This window comes from Leptonychotes weddellii, chromosome 5 (assembly GCF_054177405.1).
Source record: "Leptonychotes weddellii isolate Sample4059 chromosome 5, ASM5417740v2, whole genome shotgun sequence".
In the NCBI taxonomy this organism is placed as follows: domain Eukaryota; kingdom Metazoa; phylum Chordata; class Mammalia; order Carnivora; family Phocidae; genus Leptonychotes; species Leptonychotes weddellii.
Window position 1 is genome coordinate 36663581 of NC_138373.1, and position 23505 is coordinate 36687085.

At 43.7% G+C, this 23505-nt stretch overlaps 1 protein-coding gene across 5 annotated transcripts in view; it reads right to left on the reverse strand.

Annotated features, from left to right (window-relative positions):
• Nucleotides 1–23505, reverse strand: part of LARP4B (La ribonucleoprotein 4B) — an 86970-nt gene that overhangs the window by 23113 nt on the left and 40352 nt on the right. For all 5 annotated transcript variants that reach the window (XM_081820500.1, XM_081820499.1, XM_081820498.1 and 2 more), the window contains exons 4-8: nt 20795–20945; nt 20270–20410; nt 9471–9549; nt 7378–7514; nt 1581–1684 (exon numbers count right to left, since the gene is read on the reverse strand). In XM_081820500.1, coding sequence (XP_081676626.1) covers nt 1581–1684; nt 7378–7514; nt 9471–9549; nt 20270–20410; nt 20795–20945 — 612 coding nt within the window. The remainder of the gene's footprint in view (nt 1–1580; nt 1685–7377; nt 7515–9470; nt 9550–20269; nt 20411–20794; nt 20946–23505) is intronic.

Sequence of the window (23505 nt, forward strand, 5' to 3'; positions counted from 1 at the left end):
AAGGCAGAGAACTTCAGACTGGCTCAGAAAAGCAGGACCCAACTCTAGGCAGCCCACAAAAAGTCCACTCAAAACCCTGGGGTGGCGCCCCTGACACCACAGTCGATTCAAAGCAAAATGTCACCAGGGGATTGGGGCCATTTTATGAAAGATTATTAAGCAACCAAATGAACTACAATTTAAAGAATTTTCCAACCACTGACAAGCACAGGGCTGCACTGAAACAGGAAGAGCGTTCTGAAGCCCCCGGGGCAGGGGGCGCCAGCCTGAGCAGAGGGGCTCTGTGTGCTCAGTGCTCCGCAGGCTTCCTGTCCTCTCATTCAGCTTGTGCCGCTTCCCCCACCCCTTTCTGTTTCAACTCTTAGTTTACTAAAAAAACTTTTTTAAAAAACTTCCATGGTTCAAGTTTTACAACAGACATAGGGTGTGCCGTTTGGAATAATATAAATATACCAAGATCAATGTCTGCAGCTAAAAGTAGAAAATTCTTCTTGGTTAGTCCTTACAAATATTTCAAAGGACCTACGTGTTAAATATTATTGTGAGTTAATAAAGACATCCAGATTGGTAGAAAGAAATAAGATACTTCATATTTAGAACCTTAAAAAAAAAAAGGGACAAAAAAATTCATTCCTTATTTCTTTTTCTTCACATATAATATAGAACTAGTAAAAACAGCCTCAGCTGAACAGAAAGTAAAACTTGCTAGAACAATGCCATACTCAAGAAGGGTGTAATTTCTTATCCTAGGCTTGTTAGAACCCTCACCTTTGGTACACTACACCAAGAAGTGTCCTTCATACACCCGCACACACACTAACCGATTTCCTCTGCAGAGACGGCTCTGAGAATGTCCGCGGCCCGAGTCCCTCGGGCCTACACCTCACGGAAGACGCGTGACTGACAAAGCAAACTTCGTGGGGTCTCGAAGAAGAGTCCCCGCAGCAGTGAACTGCCACGCTCTATACAGGTCAAGGGCTGACTCTATCGGAGCCTCACACAAAGGCTCTTGTGCAACCACCGGGTTTTCAATACACAACGCACCTCAGTTTAAGTGTCTGGACAGGTAACATTGTACAGCAAAGCAGGAACTGTAGAGGACTTTTCAGGACTCTGACACTATCAAATACTGTGGTTTCCTAAAATTACTGCCTAAGTTGGTACTTTTCTTTTTTATTTTATTTATTTGAGATAGAGTGAGAGAGAGCAAGCACAAGTGGGCAGAGGGAGAGGGAGAAGCAGACTTTCCCCCCTGAGCAGGGAGTCCGATCTGGGGCTCGATCCCAGGACCCTGAGATCATGACCTGAGCCAAAGGCAGACGCTTCACTGACTGAGCCATCCAGGCTTCCCTGCCTCTTCAGTATTTTTTAATGTGAAGTATATAATGGAGTTCTGAGACCAAAACATTTGAGGACCACTCTTACAAATGAATCACACTGCAACTAACAGTGTGTAAATCCTGGGAAGAAAGTGTTACTATGAGTATTCTTTACAGTACACCCTCTAAAAAACAAAGAAGTAAACAGAAATAAACAAAAACCCACAAAACATGTCCAACCGCCCTTCTGAGGAGACTTACTTCTACAGGAGTGGACTCAGGTATTTCACGCAGGATCACAATGCAACGACTCTGATTTGGCCTTACTTTTTCTCCCTTCTCATCCACTTGGACTAAAGGTAAAGCTACAAAGAGAAGAAAAATGAAGGGTAAAATACAAATATTAAAACAAATCATTTGCATTCTAGTTATGACATAATATAAACACTCCAGTGTGATGTCCTATATTGTATTTACTTAACACAATGAAGACACCTGTATACAGTGGGATACCATAACACAAACCATCAGAAGGTTTTACACCCATCCCTCAGGTTAAATTTCTCAAAACTAAGGAGCACAGGAATTTTAAAAAGTCCTTTAAGAGCTAGAATAAATTTAACACCATGAAACAAGGATTCTCAACAGCTCAACCGACATGTAGATCACAACTCAAGAGCTACTGGCTTCTTCTTTTCTATGAGCGCCTAACGTAAAATAGTTTTCCGTCCTATTACGACTTATTTTGAACTCACAACAAGGTGCCATGTGCGCCCCACACAGCCCTTCCCAGCGGTGACGTCCTCCACAACCGCAGCCCACGGTCTATATAAGGAGGGTGATGCTGGGACAACAGTGCTAACACAGGGACAGGCTGGATTCAGACCTCACAAGTTTTTACATACATTCCTTTTTGTGATGTTCTGTTCTGGTGTCAGGTCTATGAAACCGTATCATGTATAGATTGCAGTCACAACACAACCATGACCACAATCAGGGCTCAGAGCTGTCCACCCCCACAAAGACATGTTACCAACATCAGGAATGAAGACTGACTTCACTACAGGTTCTACTAGTATTGAAAGGACCTAAGGGAGTATCATGAAAAAGTTCCTGCTAATAAACATTAAGTTAGACAACTTACACGAAACGGAAACATCCTTAAAGACACACGCTACCAAAGCTCGCTCTAAGATGACGGTCACCAACACAGACCCAGATCTGGGAGAGAAAAGAAAACTCAAGGCACACACGGTGTCCTCAGAGAATCCTACCAAACGCTTAAGAGAATACACTACAATTCCACCTATGAGGCCAGAAGCTCTCTGATATCCAAACTAAACAAAAACAACACAAAGCAAGAAAACTATAGACCAATATCCCTGTGAACACAGATCAAAAATTCTTACCAAATTTTGCCAAATCAAATCTCACAATATATAAAAATAGTAATAAATCATGACAAGTGGGGTTTATCTCAGTAATGAAAGGTTGGTTTACCAATCGAAAATTCAGCAATGTAATTCACATTAATGGACTAAAAAACAAAAAAACATACCATTACCTCACAGATGCAAAGTATTTGGCAAAATCCAACATTCCTGAAAAAAATTCTCAGCAAATTAGGAATGGAAGGGAAACCTCCTTACTTAGGAAAAGTCAGCATCTAGCATCACACTTACTGAAGACAGGACAAAGCAAAAAACACCGACTCTCTCCACTTCCAGTCAACACTGTACTGGAGGTTTAAGCCAGGGCAATAATGCAAGAAACAGAAACTGAATGCACCCAGACTGGGTATAAAGAGGTAAAACTTTCCATTCATAGGCAATAAGCTTATTTCTATGTAGAAAATCTGAAAAAATTTCCCAAAAAACTAGAATTGAGGAGTTTAACAAAGTTTTAGTATACAAGATCAACATACAAAAGAGAATTGTATTTTTACATATTAGCACTGATGAAAACTGAAATAAAAACATTATTTAAAATTGTGTCAAAAACAGGAAATAGTTATAAATCTGTTAAGATACGGATGACCTGTACATTGAAAACTGCAGAACATTACCAAGAGAAAATTATAAAAGATGTAAATAAATGGAGAGATACTGTGTTTACTACTGTTATGATGTCAATTCTCTCCAAATTGATTTACAGATTCAATGCAATCCCAATAAAAATGTTTTTGAAAAACTGACACGTTGATTCTAAAATTCATATGGAAACGCAAAGCACTTAGAAGAGCCAAAACAAAGTTGAGAGACTCTGCACCTACTTGAAGACTTCTTACAAAGCCAGAGTAGTAATCAAGACACTGAAGTGCAGGTGTCAAAACAGAGAAGCAGATCAAGGACACAAAGCCCAGAGATAAACCCGCAGTGTGGGGACAGATGATCCCGACAACAGCACCAAGTCCAACTCAGAGGGGAAGGGAGAGTCTTTCCAGCTAACGGTGCTGGAACAGTTGCATACCCACATGTGAGGGGGCAGAGAACTTAGATTCATACCTCAAACCACGTACAAAGATTAGCTTAAAATGGACCACAGACCTAAATATGTAAACCCTAAAACTATAAAACTTCTGGGAGAAAACCTCCATGACTTTGGATTAAGAACAGATTTCTTAGATACAACACCAAAAGCAAGATCCATAAAAGAAAAAAATTAATGAATTGGACTATACAAAAATTCAGAACTGTGTTGTTCAAAAAATACTGTTACTAGCAGAATAAAAAAAGAGAAGCTAGAGACCAGGAGAATGCAAATCATATGTCTGATTAACAGCTTATATCCAGGACATAGATAATGCAGTATTTCAAATCACACACACACCCCCTCAAACCTCAATTGTAAGGAAACTAATAAAAAGGTGGGGTGGAGGGCACACGAACAGACATTTCATCAAAGATAAAAGGAGAGCAAACAAGCACATGAAAAGATTGTTTGGTGTCACCAGGCATTAGGCAAACAGAAATTAAAACAGCAATGAGATAAAACTAGAAAATCTGCAAGTAAAATGCCCGCGCACAGCGAGTGCTTGCAAGGGTGTGGAGCAATGGAGGCCGCATCAGCCCACTCTGGAGACCGGCAGGCAATTTCACAAGTTAAAATACACCTACCATACCATCCCAACTACTGACCCCGAGAGAAACGGAAGTCTCTGTGCACACTGAGACTTTCACACCAATGCTCATGGCACCTTATTTGTAGTCAAAACCTGGCAATAACCAAGTCTATCAACTGCGGGGTGAATAAACCAAATGTGGTCTATCTACTGAATGGAATAGGACTCAGCCATAAAAAGCTATAAGCTATTGATAGACTCAACAATAATTATAAGAAACCAGATCCTCCCCCCTCCCAAAAAGGCTATTGCATGATTGATTCCATTTACATAAAGTTTTCAGAAAATGTAGACTAAGGTACAGCGACAAAAAGCAGACGAGTGGTTGCCTGAAGCAGGAGGAAACTCTCAGGGGCGACAGTATGTTCATTATCTTCATTACAGTAGTTCCACGTGTGTATAAAGATGTCATAATTTAACAAATATACATGTAAACCACGTGTAATTTAAGGTGTGTAAATTCTACCTCAAGAAAGCTGTAAAAACAAAACAACAAACAGGGATTGGCGAAACTCCCCGTGCCTCTCATCCCCCAGTTTTGTCCCCAGTTTGTGTGCTCCCCATAAACGTTCACCTTTAGTCAGGAGAGTCAGTCCCACTCAGGTCTTTATACTCTTACCCCTGGACCTCTGAACCCATGAAAAGCAGAGTTCTATCTATCTATTTTACTCATATCTAAACTCTGTACAGATGTTATCATTTTGTACTTACGTAAAATAGGCTTTTGTATTCAGCATTACGATTTTAAAATGGATTCTTGTTGAAAATGTAGCCTAGTTCGTTTTATTTGTTCTAGTATTCACTGTGAGGCTCTACCACAATGTATTTATATCTGAGTCTATTTTTAAATTAGCAATTTCAACTATATTTAAAGTGTAAAAACAAAGCATCTGAATCAGACATTCTGTACCATGCACTACATACCACGTGTATTATGACACAAAAACATAATTTACGCAATTCAATCAACACTAGAGTTTTGGTGTTGTACTAGGGAATATTCAAATTAAAATAAAATGTTATCAAGTGTCTACTGTATATCTAATGTTCTATGTGAGGCATTTTTGGGGGGATGGGGATAAGATTTAAACAGGAGATCTCTGCTCACAGAGGCTTATTTATGTCACCCTGCCCAGAACTACAACTAATACGCTAACTACACTCTGTTCATTAGGTTATTACATATGCACATATATTCTGTCTACAACTGGAGTGAAAAGAAGCAATCAGACACTCAAGAGCTGAAGGCAGATGGATAGGAGGTACCACTACAACTGCAGACCCCCCCCCCCCAACCGAGACGGTACTGGCAGGGAAGGCAGAAGAAGGGTGGGGAGGGTGGCAGGGCTGTGGGTCCACGGGGAGAAGCGGCTCCCTGCAGCAACCGCACAGGGCAATTCAACATCCTCGTGCTCTGCATGAAGACTCCTAGCCAGCAAGCGTCAACCGAGAAATCATCCACGGGGCAGCCAAGTTTCCAAGGAATGCCTAAAAGAAATAACTACATCTGGGATTCCTAACAATAACCAAAGAATGTTAACTGGATAAAGTGTTTTTTAGGTTAGGAAAGCCACTGGCCTTTATAAGTGGGTCACACAGAACCAAACTCAACCGATCCAACAAACAGATTTCTGTTCTGAAGTGTCAAAAACAAAGCAATGCTGGAAAGCATAAAGCTATCTTATCTTGGGACAGTGGTTATAATTTTCAGAATTCAAACTTCATAGATTATGTCTGCTCATTTCTTCACCATCTGCTCCAATAATTTAATGACCTTACAAAATCTGCCTAGGAACAGAAAGTGGAGAACTTTTATTTGCGAACAGAAATCCAACTAAGTTTTAAGATAAGACGTTCACCTATTCTTCTATGAAGTCGAATGCACACAAGAAAAAATCATCACTACCTGTCAGCCACGCCAGGGAGAGTACGGAAGCACTGCTGCCTAAGTGTCAGTGACGGAAAGTCACAGTGCTGACACAGGGAAATGGGGTTTTAATTCTGGCAAGATGGATGTCCCCTCACTTAGAAATATTTGGGGTGGGGGGACACAATGTATGCTGTGTTCTTTGTGAAGGACTCAGAGCAGCCCTGAGAAGGGAGACTACAGAAATAATCCATCTGGTACTTGCAGTCCTATTACAGAAAGTGACTCTTTATAATTAAAAACAATCCCATTTAAAAATATATCCAATATATTGTACACTGAATTTCAAACTCAGCCCCAGGGAAGCCATCCCGGGTGGCAGGGAGAACTGGAAGCAGTACAAAGGCCCTCAGAAAACTGTGGGCAGTGATGGTTTCGCAGATGTACACCGAGGTCCACACTGACCCAGCCGTGCACTGCACACACATGCAGCGCAGCTCCCTGGACGTCAGTTATAACCTCGGTCAAATGGTGTCTTCAAAAACATACGACAAAGTGGTTAGGTTGCAGGCGCTTCACCCTTAAAGGCCCACAGTCCCCAAACCCCTACAGGTCTGATATAGTTTAAATCTTCCTCTGATGCTGCCAAATGTCCAAGAAACAACTTCGCTCACAATACCCTTTTAAAGAAAACCAGTCCTATTTCACCTTTCAAACTTTAGCAGGAAGTTGAAATTTAAAGAAGCCCTTTTTGTTGCTGGAATGCTAATGAAAATGCATTGTACTTTCCATCAAAGACGGTCATCTCCTGTATATTTCACCAACATCCCAGCAGTTGTCCCTCTCTGCGGCAGCCTTTCTTAGGCCCACTCCCTGAGACGTGGCATATGCGGGGTCTGAGTTACGGAGCCCATCGACGCCCCTCACCACACACAGGGGCCAGTCAGAGAGGTAGGAAGGTGAAAGAAGACCCCACTTGCCTTCAAGTACCTAAATGACTGGCTACGGACCTGAAGGGCCACACCGCTGCGAGACCACGTACGCGCCTGCCCAGACTGCCATTTACTTACACCTCAGCACTTCCACGATCAAGTTCATGTCAGTACTGAGCTTCTTGACGTGCTCCAGGTTAGCTACCGTGGTGATTGGCACATACTGATCACTGTCCATCTGCGATATAAGGTACATGTCACTAGCAAGGTTCTCCCTGCAGAAAGAAGACAAAAACTTTTAGTGACTCCTTCTTTAAAAGGACGCTTCCAAAGAGGGCGAACAAGGCACGGCACTGCTTCAGAGTTACATCAGACTTCCAACCCCATCTGTTTCTTGTCAGCTCTCTGACCTTAGGCGAAGTTTTGGGAGAGCAAAAATATAGTGCACCTTTTACAGTCACAATGAATGAGTGGGTAATCCCTTAAAAATGTATTTATAGCTTATCTTTGTTCTAAAAAGTGTTTGAGTAGCTTATTAAAAATACAAACACAGTTTTTTAGGTTAAGACAATCCAGCTGAAAGAACACAAAGCTAAGAAAGCTATGGAAAGGCCAGGAAAGGCTGGTGCCACGTGCCGTCTGGAACACGTGCAGCCAGAATTACAGAGAAGGACACGTGACCAGTAACACAGGTGTGGGGTCACGGGAGGTAAGCTGCAGGCACCAGCAGCTCGGGGGAAGGTGAGCCACTTGCTGGGGTTTTGGCCTATGGCGATGCTCCTAATATGAAGCCTCCATAAACAGGACAATGTGCTCGGAACATCTCAACACAGACACGATGGTCCCAGGGAAGGCCAAGGACAGTCTCCAAGATCCGCAGAGGGCAATGCTGCTCTGTCCCCACCACCTGTCAGGTAGCGCAAGAGGGACAGAGCGGAGCTTGTGAGAGGTGCAGACCCCCCCTCTTCCACCTCACAGCCTCAGTGCAGAAGCTCTCCCTTTCAGAGCATGCCCTGAGGCCTGGTGCCGGGGCCTAACTGGGGAGGTGTGGGCCAGGAAGGCAAGCTGCGGTACCCGCCCCTCCCCAGCCCTCCCCTCCATGTAGCCCCACAGTCTCTAGAGCGGCCCTCCTCAGACACTCTGTGAAAGTCTGAAGGCAGGCCCAAAGAAACAGTTGAAAAATCTCCATCGCTGAGAGAAAATCTTCCACATGGCCCATCAGTTATCATCGCACTCAAAGAAAATTACAATTTAACCCAATCCCATCTTCCTGTATGTATCGTTCTGCCATTTTGAACTAAAGGTTCTACTCCATTTGTCAAGAGAAAAGGTACTACTCAGGATAAAGGAACAACTAAACATACGAGCGGTACATACACAGAACAATTTGCTACTGTAGGGTTTGGCATACTGGGAGAACTAGGATAGGAAATGTGTTCTCAAACTTCACTGTACTCAAGAATGTCTCTGCAAGGGACGCCTGGGTGGCTCACTCAGTGAAGTGTCTGCCTTCGGCTCAGGTCATGATCCCAGGGTCCTGGGATCGAGTCCCACATCGGGCTCCCTGCTCAGTGGGGAGTCTGCTTCTCCCTCTGCCTGCCGTTCCCCCTGCTTGTGCACTTGCTCTCTCTGACAAATAAATAAATAACATCTTTTTAAAAAATGAAATAAAATAAAAAATGTGGGGGGACCTGTGTGGCTCAGTCGGTTAAAGCGTCCGAGTCTTGGTTTCAGCTCAGGTCATGGTCTCATGGGTCATGGGATCGAGCCCCACAGCAGGCTCCTTGCTCAGCGGGGAGCCTGCTTCTCCCTCTGCCTCTCCCCGTCTTGTGCTTGTTCTCTCTCTCGCTCACTGTCTCTCTCAAAATAAATAAAATCTTAAAAAAAAAAAAAAAAGTCTCTGTCAGACTGATGACCTGAGGCCTCACCCTCAGAGTCTGATTCCGTGGTATTGGGGGTGGGGGGGTCGCGGCCAGGACTCTGAATTTCAAAAAGCAACCCAGGTAATGATCATAATGATGAATCTGTGGAGAACTGTGGGGAACACTGGCTTAGCTGATTCGGTTTGGTTCTCCACCATGTCAAAAAGACTACTGCTACTCCATATTCTCCATGTCCTATGAAGATATCAACAGATCTCTACCCCTTCTCTATAGTAGCACATCTGTACATAATAGCTAGTGTAGAACACCTGAGACAGCAGGTACCAGAAAACCCATTGGCATCCTTACCTAGATAAGCAGAATTCCAATGTCTTTTTAAGTATTTCTCGGGGGTCCTCCTGGCTTTCCGGCTGAGACTCATTACCTCCTACATAAAAGAAATGATCAACTCAGGAAAAATGGCTTAAAATTTACCAAGCAGATGACTCAGCATGGTGATTCTCATGTTTTCAATATACATATTAATTCATCTACACTGTGCAAAGACAGTAAAAAAATCACTATTTTACCTACTAAGAAAAGGAAATCAGAGGCAAAAAACTTAAAATCCCCTCTCCCTTAAACAAAAACAATAGTTACAAAAATAATCTGAGGAGTAAGATTTATTACCAACGTTTAGAGGTCCTTCTTTCCCTCCCAGAAAAAAAGTTAAGTTTATGTAATACCTTGTCTCAATTCAAAAAGGACTTTCAGGTAGCCTACAAGAACACGGAATACTAAATAAGGAAAAAGATAAATAAAGGCCAGAAAGACAAAGGCTGGGGATTCTGAGCACACAGGCCATAAGGACTACGCAGTCTCTACACTAGAGCCTTATGAACTTGCTTTTAAATGTCCAGGCAGTCAAAGCTACAGGTGGGAAGTGCTGTGCTTCAGAGACCCTACGGGAGAATACCAAGTAAGCAGACCGAGGCTGGCACCAGCTTCTAGCAGAAACGTCTCCTAAGATGCCAGAGAGCACAGTGGGTGACATCTGAGCGTGTGTCCCACGAGGCACTGGTCACAGACCAGACAGTGAGCTGGAGCTCAGGGTAAGGCCCTGGCACCCCCAGCACCCACACACCGTGAGAGCAGGATTTTCATACTGGAGTTTGGGGTGAGGCCCCTGCTCCTCCCCCTGGACTCTGCACAAGAGGTGAGGACCCTATTTTTAGGCGGCCAGGCTATCAAAGGCACCGAAACACGAAGAACTAACAGTTTTCCATACACTTCTACATAGATGTGCATAATCCTATATGTAGAATTTTCTGAGAAGAAACACTTAAATTTTAAAAGTCATAGACCATCAAAAAGTAAGGACAAAGTAGGGCATTTATTAACAAATAAGAACAGAGAGCTTGTGCCTGTTTTATATAGAGCTTTAACAAAATCCACCCCCAACCAGCAAAAGCAAGCAAACAATAAAACAAAGCAAAAAAACCCCCAACCAACCCAAAACAACAAAACAAAACCAATGGACTTGATGAGGCTGGAAATTACAAATGGCCCTTGAAACACAATCTAATGTCATTCCTTTATCCAGAAAGGCCTCTCCTGAGCACTCATTTAAATTCACATTCCACCACAGATTTCAGACATGTCCTGTCTCCTGCATGCCAGGCACTCTCGCAACACTGTTTACTCAGCCTAAAGAAGGCAAACTCTCTGCTCATAGTGAGAGAGGCAATCCACAGTTGAATAAATAAACATTTAACATAAAGTCAGGTAGAATCAGACACAAAGGAGAATACCACAAGGCATGGGGAGAACATGCCAGAGCTGCTCCAGACATGCCAGCCAGAGGGGTGCTGCTCCAGAGGAGGCACGGAGCAGAGCCCGATGGAGGAGACAGCAGGCCTGGCAGGGATCTGGGGGAGCACACTGTCTAGCAGGGGGTGCAGTGCACAGGGGAACACACGCAGAATGAGGCCACACTGGCAGGGAGGGTGGCTGTCACATCCAGCAGGCCAGCTACAATGAGGACATGAGAATTCTAACCTAAATGTGACAGGAAGCCAAATTACATCTTGGAACGATTGCTCTGCTCTGTGCTGAAGACAGACAGTGAAGGCACAAGAGGGAGGCAAAGAGCCTAGTTAGGATGCCAATGCAACAATGCCAATGCAAACAATCAGGATAAACTAATATTTGCGACATTCTAGGTGAAGGGTGAGACTTGAGCCAAGAATAGAGCTGAGGTCTAGGACTGACCCCTGGGCGTGCCAATTTCCTAAGGAAAACTGAGAGGACAGGGCGAGGAAGACAGGACATCGCGTCAGCAGGAAAGAGAGGACACGGCAAGGTCAGGTGAGGGAAGACATGGGTTCCCCGCTCGGTCTGGCGGCACCACATCACTGGAGGCCTGGATAAAGGCAGTGCTAGTGATGAGGCTGGGGCAACAGTCCACCTGGACGGGGCTTGAAGTCGCAGGGGAGGTGAGCACAAAGAGGCAGCTGGTCCAGACGCTGCTTCTGGAGAGTTCTGGTGGAGGAAGACAGGATGTCCAAGGCAGTCTCATGTAACATAAGAGAGGACAGAGCTATGTGGAAGACTCCTCACACAGCTGAGGAAGGGTCCCTTGTGAACACAGGAGTCTCTGGGGTCACAGACAGAGGATGTGAGACGTCCAGGTGTCAGGGTGTACTCTTCTGACAGCTCCAGTCCTCACAATTAAGACACAGACATGAGGTTATCTGCTTCTAGGCAAGACAGAGAACAACCAGCAAAACAGCTGGAAATGGAGAGGGAGTGCCACCAGCAAGATGGTGGAACAGGAGGTCCCCACTCATGTGCCCCTCAGCAACAATCCGGCATCCATCCTCAGACAAAAATGCCCAATGGAAGCTCTGGCATCCAGGGAGGAGACTGAAACCTGGGTGCAGTCCAAGGCTAAGCCAGGCCCTGCATCCAGGCAGCTGGCTTGCCAGAGGCCCCAGCTACAGACCCAGAAACGCTCTGCCCCCTAAGGACTCAGCTACAGCCCTGTTTGGCTTGGTCCTGTCCCCAACATCATCATCACTAACCATTAGGGAAATGCAAATCAAAACCACAGTGAGATATCACCTCATACCTGTTGGGATGGTTATCATCAAAAAACAAAGATAACAAGTGTTGGCAAGGATGTGAAGAAAAAGGAACTGCTGGTGGGAATGCAAACTGGGGCAGCCACTGTGGAAACCAGTATGGAAGGAAGTTCCTCATAAAGTTAAAAACAGAGCTACCCTACGACCCAGCAATCCCACTCTTGGGCATATATCCCAAGGCAATAATCAGTATCTTGAAGAGCTATCTGCGCTCCGGTGTTCACTGCAGCACTACTCACAGCAGCCAAGACAAAGGAGCCACCTAAGCGGCTGTCCACAGACAAATGGATAAAGAAGATGTCATGTGTACACACACTGGGGTATTAGCCATAAATCCTGCCATTTGAGACAACGTGAGCACTGAGGCACTATGCTGACATAAGTCAGACAGACAAAGAGAAAAACTACATGATCTTACCTGTATGTGGAATCTAAAAAGTCAAAATCATACAACCAGAGGGTAGACCCATGGCTGGAGAGTAGGAACAATAGGGAGATATTGGTCACAGGATACAAACTTTCAATTATCAGATGAATGAAGTTCTGGGGATCTCAGGTACAGCATGGTGACTATAGTTAACAATACTGTATTGTATACTTGAAACTTGCTAAGAGAGTACATCATAAGTGTTCTCAGCGTACCAAGACCAGAAAAACAAAAACACTCTGTGAGGTAATGGATGTGTTAATTAGCTTGATTATAGTAATCATTTCACAGTGACTATGTAATATCAAATGATCAACGTTGGATACCTTAAATATATTCAATTTTTACTTGTCAATTACACCTCAATAAAGCTAGAAAAAATTGTAACCTTACCCCATCTTCCTTACGCTTTTGTCTTTTCTATTGTAGTTACCATCCTCTTACCTTACCTATCACAAACTTATTTATTGTGTGTATTAATAACTGTCTGTCTGCCAAACAGATGTAAGCTCTCGTAAAGCAGGGGCTCTCATCAGTTATGCTCACTGATCTATCCCAAGTAAATGGGGCACATGGTGCGTTCTGAATAAATAGCTTTTGAATGGAAAAACAAAACAGAATAAATGAAACAAGTTTTCCAGATATAGGAACATCAGTCCCATACAACTTTCCCAAGCCCGGGCTCAGAAAGTGGGACGGGAAGCCAGGAAGAAGTCGGTGGGCATGCTGGACTAAGAGGCACAGGAGAGGGTGCCAGGATAGGATGCACCGGGAGGGGGTCGACAGAGAGCTGCAGATGGCCTCTCAAGCAGGCACAAATGTCACCACTTCAGTGTGACGCAATCCCTGAAGTGGGGAAGAACTGCCTGGAAGGATGAGAAACAGCATGCATCCCTCCCTCACATAGGGCTGGAAGGAACGCCTGTTCCCACCAGCTGGACCAGAACACCACAGGTGCACAGAGTATGGGGTCTTGCCTTGCGGGTGGGAAGTAACCGGCCCCTGACTAAGCACCATTCCACTCCTGCCTAACAACTCTTAAAACAAGATGTAAAAGGATCAAACTGTTTCCAAGTCAGTTAGATGCATCCTGGAACAATACTCAAACTATTTAAAGAAAGAAATACAAAAACATTACGCACCCAACCAAAAATGACTATGAATGTCAAGCAGGAAAACTGACCCATTAACTAACAGCGACCTACCCAGAACAGTCGACACAGGTGTTAACACTAACTGACTGAGACATTATAATGGCAACTGTCCACATGCTTCAAAAGTTAGGTAGAAACATGAAAAATATTTAAAAGACCCAAATGGGATTTCTACAGATCAAAACTACAATGTCTGATATTAAAAATATACTTGATGGAATTAACAACAGATTAGACATTGTAGAAGACTAATGAATTTGAAGATATCCCAGAAACTTTCCAAAATGAAACCAATAAATAAGAATTTTTAAAAAGGACAGAGGATGGGACACCTGGGTGGCTCGGTAGGTTAAGCGTCTGCCTTCGGCTCAGGTCATGATCTCAGGGTCCTGGGATCGAGCCCCACATCAGGCTCCCTGTTCTGTGGGGAGTCTGCTTCTCCCTCTCCCTCTGTCCCTCGCCACCCCGCCTTGTGCTATCGCTCTCTGTCAAATAAATAAAATCTTTAAAATATATATATTTTTAAAAAAGGGAGAGAGATAAGGAGAGAGGAGAGAGAGAGGATCAGGGAGCTCTGGGACAACTTCAAGGGTGTTAGTAGAGGAATAACCAGAAATTAAGAAAGAAAAGAAATGGCCAGGGGGGCACTGGGGCTGGAGCAACATTTGAAGAAATTATGTCCCAATTTTTCCAAGTCTGGTGAAAACATTTATAAATCACAGATTGTAGAAGCTCAATGAACACCTACCACAGAAACATAAAGACTGCTTTTAAGTTGCATCATAATCAAAATGCCCAAAACCACTGATAAAGAAAAAGGGCTTGACAAAAAAAATCTGACAACAGAGAATTCTATACGAAGCAAAAATGAATGTAAAATAAAGATGGTCTTGGATACACAAAAGCTGAAACAATCCATCACAGCAGATCTGCACTACAAGAAACATTCAGGTCCTTTAGGTGGAAGCAAAAGGATACCAGAAGGAAGTCTGGATTTACACAAACGAATGAAGACCACCAGAAGTGGTAACTACAGAGCATCCCCCTAACAAGAGCGAAATACACATTCTTCTCAAGGGCAAAGGGAACATGTACTAAGATGGCCCAGATTCTGGGCCACAGTACAAATCTTCATAAATTTAAAGGGATTCAAGTCATACGAATTATGTCCCATGACTGTAAGGAGATTAAAATAGAAACCAATAAAAGAAAGTTCCCTGGAAAATCCCCAAATATTTGGAAACTAAATACCAGACTTCTAAATTACCCATGGATCAAAGAAAAAATAAATAAAAAAGGAATCGGAGACAATTCTGAACTGAATTTTTTTTTAAAACCACACCCACAATATATCAGAATTTGTGAGACTGTGCTAAAAGAGTACTTTGGAGATTTATGGAAGTAAATAGCTACCTCAGAAAAGAAGAAATGCTTCCCATCAATGAGTTTGGTTTCCACTGCAAGACACTAGGAAAAAAAAATTAAACCCCAAGTAATGAAGAGAAAGTAGATTATACAGATCAGAAGAAAACCAAGGAAACAGGAAGGAGAAAAACAATGAAACCAACTACTGGTTCTTTCAGACATCAACAAAACTGACAAACCTCTACACAGATTCATTACGGGGGAGGGGGAGTGGACATGAATTACCAATAATAATAATAAATTATGTGACATAGCTACAGATCCTACAGCGGGTGAATAAACACAGTATTATGAGCAATTCGAAGCAACCAAGTTGACACTTTAGATGAAGTGGACTGAATCTTTGTTAAGACCCAAGTAACAAACTGCCTCAGGAAGAAACAGACAACCTGAGTAGCCCTACATAAAAAAAAACAACTGTAGAGCCACCTGGGTGGCTCAGACGGTTGAGTGTCCAGCTTCCAGCTTTGGCTCAGGTCTTGGTGTCATGGTTGTAGGTTCCAGCCTCACACTGGGCTCCGCGCTGGTGTGGAGCCTACTTACAAACAAACAAAAACTGTAGCTGAAAACTTTCCCTCACACAAAACCCTAGGCCCAGATGGCTCCACCTCTTCATTTAAAAGAGAAATGATAACCTCTTCCAAAAAAATCGCATAGGAGAGAATACATTGAAAACTACAGACCAACATCCCTCATGAACACAGGTATGAAAATTTTATGCAAAATTCTGGCCAACTTAAATCCAACAACTAATCAAAAGTGTGTTACATCATGACCCAGTGAAGCTTATCCCAGGAATGTAAGGTGTACTGAATTCATGAAAAATCATCCTAACACTAAAAGAAAAGTATGATCATTGCCACAGATGGAGACAAAACCATGACAAATTCCAACAACCACTCCTTATAAAAACTCTCGGCAAACATAAGAGAAGGGCACCTCATGAACCTGATAAAGGTCAAGTACATAAAACCAAAACTAACATTATACTTACTGGTAAAATGGAATGTTTTTCCCCTATGATCAGTCAGATGTCTGCTCTCATGATCTGTTCACCTTTGTTTTTAAAATTTTTTTTCAAGATTTTATTTTTAAGTAATCCCTACACTCATCATGGGGCTTGAACTCACAACCCCGTACCAAGAGCCACACACTCCACTGACTGAGCCAGCCAGGTACCCCTCTGTTCACCTTTGTAATGATGGCTCTATCCAGGGCAATCAGGCAAGACAAAAAAGAGGCAAAGACAGACAGAAAGAAAGAAAGAAAGAGGTACCAGATTGGATAGGAAATAAAGCTGAATGTATTTACAATAAAGCTGAATGTAACATGACTGTCTATGTAGAAGATACAATGGATTCCACAAAAAGTTCCTACAACTAGTGAGCTCAACAGGCTTCCAGAGAGTATCAATATACAAAAATTATATTTCTATATAATTCCAAATCAAATTTTTTTAAAAATCACAACAGCACCAAAAAAATATAAAATACTTAAGTACAAAAGATGTGGAAGACCAGTACACTGAAAAGTAAAAAATACAGCCAAGAGAAATTAAGGAAGACCTAACCAAGTGGAGACAATACAACAGCTCTTGCTCACCACATTAAAATGTCGTTTTTCTCCAACAACTCTATAGATTCAATGCAATCCCAATAAAAATCTCACCATTTTGGAGATACTGACTAGGTCACTGTAACTTGTATGGAAATGAAAAGGAACTAGAATAGCCAAAATAATTCTGATAAAGAACAAAATTGGAAAGCTAACACCACCTGGTTTTTTTTTTTTAAGATTTTATTTATTTGACAGCTAGATATAGCGAGAGAGGGAACACAAGCGGGGGTAGTGGGAGAGGGAGAAGCAGGCTTCCCGCGGAGCAGGGAGCCCGATGTGGGGCTCGATCCCAGGACCCTGGGATCATTACCTGAGCCGAAGGCAGATGCTTAACGACTGAGCCACCCAGGTGCCCCACCACCTGCTTTTAAGAATTACTTACAGTAGGGCACCTGGGTGGCTCAGTTGGTTAAGCGACTGCCTTCGGCTCAGGTCATGATCCTGGAGTCCCGGGATCGAGTCCCATATCGGGCTCCTTGCTCGGCAGGGGGTCTGCTTCTCCCTCTGACCCTCCCCCCTCTCATGTGCTCTCTCTCTCTCTCATTCTCTCTCTCAAATAAATAAAAAATCTTAAAAAAAAAAATTATAAGAAATACTTACAGTAATCACAAGTATGGCACTGTGTGAACACAGATTTAACAGATGGGTGGAAAAGAAAGACACAGTCCCAGAGATAAACTGACACATGTCGGGACAAATGATCCGGATGACAACACAAAGACAGCTCAGTGGAAAAGGGGGAGTCTTTCCAGCAAACGGTGATACAACAGTTGCATACCTACACAAGTAAAAAAAAAAACAAAAACAAAAACAAAAAACTCTGCCGCTGTACCTCACACTATATACAACAATTAATTTAAAATGAGCCACAGACCTTAAAAATGTAAAATTTAAAATAATACAACCTCTGGGAGAACACCTTTGTGACTCTGGATTAAGCACAGATTTCTTAGGTACAAAACCAAGAGCAAGATCCATAAAAGAAAAAAAACCTGATAAACTAGACTATCTACAAAATTTAAAACTACTACTTTTCAAAAGATACTGTTAGAACAACAAAAGACAAGCCACAGACTGAGAGAATGTATTTGCGATTATAAATCTGATAAGGACTTGTGTACAAAACATATAAAGAACTCCCAAAACTCAGTAATGAAACAACCCAATACAAAAATGGGCAGAACACCTGAACAGACCCTTCACCAAAATGGCAAATGCATATGGTAAGATGTTTGACACTATTAGTCATTAGGAAATACAAATTAAAACTACAGTAAGATTCAACTACCTACCTTTTGAATGGCTAAATTAAAGGACCGATCACATCAAGTGTTGATGAGGACATGGAGCCACTGGGGCTTCAATCCCCAGTGATGCGCTTACAGAGGGCGCCATGATGGACCATAGCTCTACTGTTTCTTTCTTTCTTTTTTTTTTTTTTAAAGATTTTATTTATGTGACAGAGAGAGACAGAGCGAGAGAGGGAACACAAGCAGGGGGAATGGGAGAGGGAGAAGCAGGCTTCCCACGGAGCAGGGAGCCTATTGCGGGGCTGGATCCCAAGACCCTGGGATCATGACCTGAGCCGAAGGCAGACGCTGAACGACTGAGCCACCCAGGCGCCCCAGCTCTACTGTTTCTTAAGAAGATAAACCGACCAGATGATCCATCTATTCCATTCTTATGTATTTCCCCAAGAGAAATGAAAACATACTTCTATACAAAGTCTTGCCTTATAAATGTTCACAGAAGCTTTATTGGTAATAGCCCCAAACTGGAAACACCCAGATATTCCTCACCAGGTGAATGGAAATACAAACTGTGCCATAGGATGGGATGGAATACTGCTCAGAAATAGAGAAATGACCTATGAATGTTATGACATCAGTGAATCTCAAAATTAGTAAGCTAAGTAAAAGAAGCCTGACAGAAAGAGCACATGCCATAAAAATCTATTTATGTAAAAGTCTAGAAAATGCAAACTAACTTAGAGTGACAGAAAGCACATCAGTGGTTGCCTGGGGCAAGGAGAGGGCACAGGAAGCTTTTAGTGGTGACAGGTATGTTCCTGATCTTGATGGCGTTACAGGTATATACACATCTTACCAAATTTGGTAGAGGAATCAGTGTGGGAGTGGAGGAGTGAGCAAATCAACTCTATCATGCACTCAACGCTGTGCTCCAAACCAGGGAAAATAAAACTTACAGAAAAGCTGGGATGCACTTCCAATACGTGATGATTATTGTACATCAATGTACTGCTCTATACCCTCAAAAATGAAGAGGAGGAGAGTGCTAGGGTCTGAGAGAAAACAGAAGGCGCCATATGGCTATCCAGGAGCTCGGCCGCACCGGGCCCCATGGCAGCACTGTGGGGCTGTGCCAGGGGCCAGCTGGAGTTTGTAATCCCAAACTCAAAACGACAGCGTTCCACACACTACGTATTTTGTTCAGCCACCGTCGATCCGTTCAGGAACAGGCAGGCACATGGGAGGCGGAGAACTGATGGAAGGAAGTAACTGAGAAGAGGCTCTGGGTGACACAGGCAGAGGTGGGAAGGAGGGCGGGAGGGACGAGTGCCAGCAGGAACCGTGAAGGCAAGGTCATCATGGGGCTCGTCCTTTCAGGGAAAAACCAACATGGACACACTGCTGTCCTATGGAAGTCTGTGGGCAATAGGTGCGAGAACATGTGTTAACAGACCGTCTCCTGGTAAGACCAGCACAGCAATGCAGCGGGAAGGTGGGCCTTCCCTAAATCAAGTGTAGCTCCAGACCATCACCTGGGAGACCAAACACACTCCACATGCATCTGGTCTGCTTGATTAGCCAACTTCGGGCAGTTATTTCTCCCACTCAAGCTGCCCCATCCAGTCGTTAATGATGCGACTGTAGCCCACCCCACAGTCTGCTGGGGCTTTACACTGTGGCTGGTCGTTTAGATGCAGCGGAACCAAACTCGAGGTAAGTCATCCGCACCCACCACTCCGAGGTACTTCTACATCGGCCCCAGAGCCTGGCCCCAAAGAGAACTGTTGTCTTCCCCCTGCTCTTTTTTTTCTTCTGAAAACAGCCTTAACTACTCCCTCCCTTTTTATGAAGAAGGACTTCAACACTAATGTTCCCTCTCTGCATTTTCAGAGACAACTCGCCCTCCAGTCCACCTTCCACTTCTCCCAATTAACCCAGACCCGCCTTTCAGGAACCGCTTGGATCTTCCACTCCCTGTGGCACCTTCCCGACCAGAACTCCTCATCTCCATGTCCACTTAAGAGGGAATTTCAAGTAGAATCAAAGGAAGCAATCAAAGGCACAGTGTTTAGAGAAAGACAAGCTAAATTTTAAAAAGCAACATGAAAAAGCTCACACTCTACACAAAAATGAATTCATAAAATAGCTTTACCAGTCTCACTATTTTCAGGTGAAGATTCATGTTCTGAGCGATCCAGAGCCAAAGTGCTCCCAGCGGTTTGGTTTGACTCCTGCAAATCTGATAGTGCCACATTCTCATGACTTTTGTCATCATCGTCATTGGCATCCAATCCTGTAATTAGGAATTTTATCCCAAAAGGCAGAATTAGAAGAATAACTTTCTCTTAAAACAAAACAAAATAAAAGCTTACAGTTGCAGTTACTTCAATTTTTTAACTTGACTGTGACAGACCTCCTTGGCTCTTCAATACTGCAACAAACCACGACACAAATTTTAATTAGTAATTTCTTTTTTTAATTCTTTTTTTTTTTTAAGTAGACTCCATGCCCATGGCGGGCCTTGAGCTCACAACCCTGAAATCAAGAGTTGCATGCTCTACTAACTGAACCAGCCAGGTGCCCCAATTAGCAATTTCTTAAAAATGGGTTAAATGGGAACAAAGACAAAGCCTTGAGAGCAAAGGCACTCCTCATCACAATCATGCTCATAACTCACCCTCCTGGCCGCAGTCTGTGCAAGGGCCCGACGGCTCCTCCCAGTCTGCACTCACACCACCATCCGCTGCACTACCCTCTTCCAAATGCAGCACAGGAGTCCCCCACACTTTAGCATTAGGGTTTAGCTCCGAAACCTTGGCTGTCGGTACCTAGGGGAAAATGTGACAAACATTTGTATCCCAACTCCAATCAAACACAATTTTACTTATTAATTCATACATGAAACGCATCTGTGTGACAGAATTAGGCCAGAAAGGTGGAGTTTTATTTACGTGTACGCTGGGGATAAAATGTGGTGCAAAGTAACAAAAGTTGGTACACCAAGCTCAGCTTCATTCACTATCAGGCTCCTTAGTTCCTACTAAGTGGAAGGCTCTCCAGAAACCGCACGTGAAAGATGAACTCCCTGCCTTCATGGACATTCAGTAAGTAACTGAGGATCTAACTGTCATCTCTGTTCTAGACACAATTCACAGATTTACAAATCTGAATAGAATGTAGATGGATAAAATTCTTAAATCTCAAACACTCATATAAGCAAAGGCTATAGACAACACGAGACCCTCGGAAGAACAAAGGTCTTCTAACGGGTTTGTCAGGCAGGGGCTTGGTGCTGCCTCTGCTTTGACCCTGCTCATGTCCAAGGATCCTGGCCTCCTTTCTGCTCCAACATGTTTGGCACTTTTGCTCCAAATGCTGTTTGTCCATAACACCCTCCCAGTGTCCACACACTCACACCTTCATTTCCTTTGGGGATAGGTGAGCTCTTTTCTGGTGTACCTAACTACCCCAATTTTTCTTCTCTTGCTCACAAACCTCAAGTGGATCCCTGAGTCTAAAGAAAAATCAACGTCTCTGGGACAGCTGCTCCCCCAACTAACTCCAGTTCATTGTCACAATTTTGTCAGCAAACCTAGCCAAATAATTTTCCTTTGCCTTGATACCACCATGCAGAGGTCAGAGCTTCCTAGGAAAGGGACAAGGGTCCTGGTCCCAGGAGCTCTCAGGGAATGCCAGGCAGGAGCCCTGAACTGGGAGGAGCCTCCCTGCATGACCCCTAAGTGCAGATGTTACCCAATACTGTTTTCAGGTGTGAAGAGGGTCAGGAAATATCATGATGAGCCATCAAGGACATGTGTGGATTCATCATCTTTACAAGACAGAATAAATTCATTCTGGCTGGGGTGATTAAGGCTTTGCAGTGAGAAACAAAACTCTGACACTGACAGGAGAGGCCCATGTGGTTAAACGAAGCATGCACTTTGTTCACACCTAAGAGGTGAGGGAGCCGAACAGCGCACCCACAGACCCAGATGCCTAGGTGAGGCCTCTGTGGGATTCTCTTTATGAAGCAGGGTTCCCCTTCTTTGGGAGCATCACACTCCAGAAGCACGGCTCTTCAGTCTCCCTTCTTATAGGACATCGAAACTGCCAGTTTGTTTCCAGTGCACTTTTGGTCTCTCTCCTCCCCGCATCTGTCCAGTAAATACTCCCTACATGCTCACTAAGCGCCAGTCCCAGTGCTCAGCAGTCAGGATAAAATGGTAAAGCAGACACAACCCCTGCCCTCCTGAGCAAAGAGAACGATACAAGAGACACTCCATATTTCAAAGACATCACTACCCTCCCTCAGCATCTACACAACTTCCATCTGTTTTTGTTTTTTATTTTGTTTTGTTTTGAACTCATGCCCCTTCCTCTTTCTTAGTCCAATGCTGCTATCAAGGCCTTTTTCTGATTGGACTCTCCACCACGCAACAACACACATCAAGCTTTCCCACACTACGGTATTCAACCCAGTGCCATGGCCCCCTGACCTCAGGTACACGCTACACATCCTCTAAGTTCCTACCACCCACTAACACAGGTCCTTCCCACTGTGAGCACCTTCTGCAGCTACCTGCACTGGAGCATTCCCAACACGGACTGCACGTCATACCAGGAGCACAGTGCCCGAAAGCAACCTCCTCAGAGCCACCGCAGGACTAGCCCTGCTACAGCACATCTGTCCTTCCCACTAGTCCATCAACTCTTGCATGGCCCTTTTGTTCGCCACTGTATTGCTAATACCTAGCAGCTCTGACCTCAGTACAGTCATGCCTGAGAAATATGCTCAAGGAATGAATGTTTAATAAAGCAACAACATAAAAAAACTGTATTTTCCACTATTGGACAAATGGTGCAAAAGTTTTATGCCACAACTGAATAGAAACCTGTCCTTATGGGGGCGCCTGGGTGGCTCAGTCGTTAAGCATCTGCCTTCAGCTCAGGTCGTGGTCCCAGGGTTCTGGGATCAAGCCCTGCAACGGGCTCCCTGTTCCGTGGGGAGCCTGCTTCTCCCTCTCCCACTCCCCCTGCTTATGTTCCCTCTCTCGCTGTCTCTCTCTCTGTCAAATAAACAGTATCTTTGAGAAATCAAAAAAAAAGAAACCTATCCTTATGTAATCTACTACTTCTCAAATATTTGGGACGTCACACAATTTTAAGCAGTTAACCAGTATTCAAGTGATACTTTTTTTTTTTTTAAAGATTTTATTTATTTATTTGAGAGAGAGAGAATGAGAGACAGAGAGCATGAGAGGGAGGAGGGTCAGAGGGAGAAGCAGACTCCCTGCCGAGCAGGGAGCCCGATGCGGGACTCGATCCCGGGACTCCAGGATCATGACCTGAGCCGAAGGCAGTCGCTTAACCAACTGAGCCACCCAGGCG